The 5,620-nt window shown below is 55.0% G+C and overlaps 1 protein-coding gene across 1 annotated transcript; it reads left to right on the top strand.

Moving 5' to 3' along the window:
* Positions 1-181: 181 nt before the first annotated feature.
* On the top strand, positions 182-5,616 carry LOC104077927 (segment polarity protein dishevelled homolog DVL-3; the record flags this gene model as incomplete). Its single annotated transcript, XM_009579352.1, has 11 exons — positions 182-311; positions 597-690; positions 1,044-1,113; positions 1,406-1,545; positions 1,743-1,819; positions 2,261-2,328; positions 2,861-3,010; positions 3,847-3,978; positions 4,231-4,398; positions 5,022-5,234; positions 5,519-5,616. Coding segments are annotated over exons 1-11 (1,272 nt in total), but the record flags the coding sequence as incomplete, so codon positions are not given.
* Between the last annotated feature and the right edge of the window lie 4 nt (positions 5,617-5,620).

Here is a 5,620-nt window from a genome sequence, read left to right as displayed (position 1 = left end):
CCTTAATGATTCTATGATTCTGTGATCCCAGGGTGGACTCAGAGCTGGCCGGCACTAGATGGGATTGTCTGATGGCCAGTTTCATTTTGGGAAGGTTGCCGTGAGTCCTGCGGGAAGGAAAGGGGTTGTTTCCCTGTAGCCTGTCTCAAGCACACTGAGTCTTGTCTTTTCATAGCACCCAGGGTGAATGGGACAGTGAAGGGAGAGCGGCGCCGAGACCTGGGCGGGTACGAGAGCTCCTCCACGCTCATGAGCAGTGAGCTGGAGACCACCAGCTTCTTCGATTCAGATGAAGATGACTCCACCAGCAGGTAGGAGAGCCTAGATCCTGGAGGAATACTAGCTTCTCCCTGCCTCCCAGCACAGAGAGATGCCTTTGCAGGGCACAGTAATCCTGGGCTCCAGGGTCCTTGCTCAGACCTGCCTCTGTCTCAAGTCTCACCCAGCAGCCCCCTCTGCTGTTGTCTGTCCCCCACGAGCATGTTCTGCCCCTCTGCCCTTGCAATCCTCTATTCCCTGTGCCATTTCTGTGGCTCTCTTGCTGCCAGAGCCACTACCCTGGCAGCAGAAGAGCTGACTCTTGCTTTTGCCTCTAGGTTTAGCAGTTCAACAGAGCAAAGCAGTGCTTCCCGTCTAATGAGGAGGCACAAGCGACGCCGGCGGAAACAGAAGGCTCCACGCATTGAGCGGGTACCCAGGGGCTGGGTATCCTGGGGAGGGCAGTGCAGGGAAAGGCGGGCTGCCTGGTGGATCTGTCCACTCAGTGCTCCAGGGCTGATCAGGGACTTCATAAAGTGCTGTAAATCTTTCCCAAGCCAATGTAGCCTCAAGAGCTGGGACCACAGACCTTGTCCTGGTTGTAGAGAGGTCATAAGGACTGTGACTGATGCCCTCTGGCTCTGCAAAGCTCCCAGCATAAGGCTGGAGTTGTAAGTGGTGGCTGTGGTGCCACAGGGAGTGGCAGGGAGCACAAGTGGAGGGAGCTGAGGCTGGGAATGTTACTGAGGCACAGGAGGACATCTCATGTTTCGCTTATGTTGCAGTCATCGTCCTTCAGCAGCATCACAGACTCCACCATGTCCCTGAACATCATCACGGTCACGCTGAACATGGGTGAGTGGGAGGTGTGCATGGAGCCTGCAGTCCTTCCAGAGCGAGATTGGGTGGCGGAGAGGGAACTGGGGAGGGGGCAAAGAGAACACATGCGGGGAGGAGTGAGGAGATGGATTCTGTAGGAAAGTGGCTTGTCTTGAAGCACTGGTCTCTCAAGAGTTTCTCTGCATCCCAGGACATCTCTCTGGGACAGGGGTGCAAGCAACCATTATTAGCACATGGTTTGTCTGAGGTTAGGGCTTGCGCCTACTGCTTTATGGTGTCTTACTTCTTTCTCTTTCCGTCCCTGCAGAGAAATACAACTTCCTGGGCATTTCTATTGTGGGACAGAGCAATGAGCGTGGGGATGGAGGCATTTACATTGGCTCTATCATGAAGGGCGGCGCTGTGGCAGCTGATGGCAGGATTGAGCCAGGAGACATGCTCTTGCAGGTACTTAACACCCACATACCTCCATCTTTGGGCCTGGGAAAGCAGTAAGAAAAGACCCAGAAGCCTCCCTGCACAATTTGGCAGGCTAAACCCAGGAAGCTGCGCTTGGAAGAGGGAAGCTGAGTCACTGCTGAGCTGAGTGGGGAGCTCAGCCTCTGGTCACATCTCTGGGACTCACCTCTTTGCGTTGTTTGCAGGTAAATGACATCAACTTTGAGAACATGAGCAACGATGATGCTGTGCGGGTGCTGAGGGAGATTGTGCACAAGCCGGGGTAAGTACTCAGGTTGTTCCTTACCTCCATGGGCAGCTGTACGGTGTGTGTTTGGGGTGTGTGAGTCGTGTCTTCCAGCCACCTCTGCCAGTGGCTCTGCCAGCAGCTCTGGAGAAGCCCGGAACTTATGTTTTTGGTGTTGCTTTCATTCCTGGGTTTTCATGCCCAAAGCAAGAATTGCAGCCAACAGAATGGTGGTGAATTGGGGTCTGTGCCCCTTTTTTGTGAGGTTGCCATGTCATTAGGGTCATCAGCAACCCTCAGCAGGGTCACATCATTTTGTCCGAGCCACTAAGGGAATCCATAGCTGGAGGGGGACAATGGCACTTTGCTGGCAGCTTCTCCCTGTCTCGCAGGAGAGAGCCAGCATACGGCATCTGCCGATCACGCAGGCGTTTGTGCCACTGGGCTCTTGTTCTAACTCTTGCCTTTCTGTTGCAGGCCCATCACCCTGACGGTGGCCAAGTGCTGGGACCCCAGCCCCCGGGGCTGCTTCTCGTTACCCAGGAGTAAGTGGATAGCTGACCCACCCTTAACGCTGGTGCCCAGCTCATGTGAGAGCCCTGCCTTAAGCACTTACTTGGTTGTTGTCTTGTTCCTCCCCTGTGTGTGTGATTCCATGTGGCACTGAATTGGGGTTTGATGGGGTTTCAGCTCTCCTGTTAGGAGGCTGCTATGTCCTATTCCCAGGCCAAAATGCCCAGAAGCCCAGCCCTCCTTCCCACATCACGCTGGGGACGCGTTTCACTGGGGCAGGGGGGTCACTTGCTCGGGGCGCCAGAGGAAAGAGAAACCCCCCTTTGAGCCATAGGGGGATCTCTCCCTCTGCACCTCTCCTGCTGACCCTCCCTCTCTTCTTTCTCTCCCAGTTGCTCCCCAGCGGATCTGGGCTGGGCCAGACTCTCCATGCTCCGATCCGGGTGAGTCCCGGCAGATGCTGGGGATGGAATAGGCTGCGCTGAGTCCCTGTCCCTCCCCAGAGGCTGATTTGATGAGGGGATAATTTCTTATAGCTATTGACTGACTCTTTCTTCACTGCAGGTGAGCCCATCCGGCCCATCGACCCGGCAGCCTGGGTGTCTCACACGGCAGCGATGACTGGCACCTACCCAGCGTACGGTATGAGTCCATCCATGAGCACAATCACTTCCACCAGCTCCTCCATCACCAGCTCCATCCCAGAGACCGAACGTAAGTCCTTGTGCCTCCGTGCTCCACCCGCTGCACGGCTTCCTCGCCTTCACTGTGCTGTAAAGGGAGCAATACATCTGCTTGGGGACAGCTGGGGTGGGCAAGGTCTGCCCTGCCAGGGGACTAAGACGGAAGCAGCTCTCACCAGGCAGGCACTTGGATCAGCGAGAGTTCTGGCTGGGTGAATTAATACCACCTTTTTCAGCCTTCTACGTAAGGAAAGTAGAAGAGCCTGGGTGCAATCCAGGAGCTGTGGCAGGTGCAAAGGAAAGGCTCAGTGCAGTCAGGGGTTACCGGCTGAGAGTGCCAGACCAGAGGGAGTCAGCTTGTCCCTGGAGAAATTGCCCTCCCAGACAGCAGATAGGGCAGGATGGAGGCAGCTGGGAGCAAAGAGCTTTGCAGTGGGGCAGGGTCCTGCTGAGCACAGGGCTCTTCTGGTTGCTTTCTGAAGGTTTTGGGTGATTCTAGTATATAGAGTCCTGAAGCAAGGGTCTAGAGAGCGAGGCAAAAACCCAGAAGTTTGTTGTAAGTTTGTGAGGAGCAGAGAATTCCCTTGCTGGGCTGTGTGGGCTCAGTTGGCAGCTTTTGAATCTCAGCTGCTTGGGACTGGTTGGAAGGAAGGAGACTCTAGCCTGGGTTTTGCACAAGGTGAAATGGCTGACGTGGAAGGATAACGTCGGAAGGCTGGAAGGGGGATTACACAGCATGTGCCTCAAGGCTGTCTGCGATGTATTGTCCCCTGGCCCATTCCTCCTGTGTGTGATGCTTTCATATAGCCCTGTTGTCTTTTCTGTCTCCTCTCATCTCTGCCTCGCTTCCCTTTGTCCACACCACAGGCCTCGATGACTTTCACCTGTCCATCCACAGTGACATGGCCACCATTGTCAAAGCCATGGCCTCACCAGAGTCAGGCCTGGAGGTGCGTGACCGCATGTGGCTGAAGATCACCATCCCCAATGCCTTCATTGGTAAGAGACTGTGCTGCCTGCAGCAGAGGCAGGGAGTGGGGAATGGGTGGCCTGTTTTCCAAGCAGATGCCCAAGAGAGTATCTCTGTCACCATAAACTGTTGACCAGGCCAGAGTCACAAATTGAATCTTTGGCTGTGCAGTCCCTTTTCACCTTTTGGCCCACTTTGTCTTGGCTCCAGTGTGGCCTGCTGCCTCAAGGGCCACTGTCTTCCTTTCTGTTGCTGTATTTAACTCTGATGTTTGGTGGCAGGTTCGGATGTGGTGGATTGGCTCTATCACCATGTGGAGGGCTTTACAGACCGTCGTGAATCCCGCAAATATGCCAGCAATCTGCTGAAGGCTGGCTACATCCGACACACCGTGAACAAGATCACCTTCTCGGAGCAATGCTATTACATCTTTGGGGACCTCTGTGGAAGTATGGCACTTGGCATGGGTGGGAGGGAGAGCATGGAGGGTGGTTGAGGTCCTGCAGAGCCCTGCTAACACCGTGGAGACACAGCTACTGCTGTTGCCATCAGGCTGGGCCCCTTGTTCTAAAGACAAGAGAACATTCTTCCTCTAGAGAGGAAGAATATCCCAGCTCCCTTGTCATGCTGCTGGGGTGATGAAGTTGGAAGGTGACACTGTCACCTACTATGTGATCTTTTCTCCTGGGCAGCCATAACAGAGTCTTAGTCTTTACTGACTTTGCCTCCAGGCTCTGAACTTCCAGTGCTGGTAAGGGGGTGGTGCTCAGACAACTGAGTTTTGCTCAAGAGGGATGGGGGAAGTAATTGGCAGGGTGAGCTGTAGTTCTGATGTGATCCTTTCCCACCAAGCTGGTCTCTGTATTAGAGTGGCAGCTCGGATTCGCATAGCCTGGCTATTGTCCAGCCAGGAAGCACAAATGGTTGCATTGACTAGCAGGGAGAGTGCTGACTTCTTGCATCTCCGTGTGTACCCCATCCTTGTCCATCAGCAAGGGTAGACAGGGAGCTGCTTCATCACGTGTGGTTGTCTTTCTGCTTGGATTAACCCCTCTTCTCTGCTTTCTTGCAGACATGGCTAATCTTTCTCTTCACGATCACGATGGCTCCAGCGGTGCCTCTGATCAGGACACTTTGGCTCCGCTCCCCCACCCAGGAGCCGCACCCTGGCCTATGGCTTTCCCATATCAGTATCCACCGCCTCATCCATACAACCCCCACCCTGGCTTCCCTGACCCAGGCTACAGCTACGGAGGGGGCAGTGCAGGCAGCCAGCACAGTGAAGGTGAGTGAAAAGGACTAAAATAAGCCTGCAGGTGGGCAGATGCCCTGTTCAGTACAGGAAGCAGCAGGAAAAGGCTTAGGCAAGGCCCTGTGTGGAGGGGGAGCCAGGGCAAAAGCCATCTCAGAAGGGTTGTGGGACTCAGAGTTGAAAGGAGACTGAGAGCACGGGCTGTGCTGGCAGATGGCTGTGCTGCAGTGTGCTGTAGTCCTCTCTTGGCTAGAGGAGCATCCTTTCTTCCTGGCTTGTCTGAGCTGTCACCTAACCTTGCCTCGTGCGCTTCGCAGGGAGCCGGAGCAGCGGTTCCAATCGCAGCGGCAGTGAGAGGAGGAAGGAGAGAGAGAAGACCGGGGAGTCCAAGTCAGGTGGCAGCGGAAGCGAGTCGGACC

The sequence above is a fragment of the Fulmarus glacialis genome, unplaced genomic scaffold, assembly GCF_000690835.1.
Source record: "Fulmarus glacialis isolate BGI_N327 unplaced genomic scaffold, ASM69083v1 scaffold23856, whole genome shotgun sequence".
In the NCBI taxonomy this organism is placed as follows: Eukaryota; Metazoa; Chordata; class Aves; order Procellariiformes; family Procellariidae; genus Fulmarus; species Fulmarus glacialis.
This window is presented reverse-complemented; position numbering and strand designations above follow the sequence as displayed.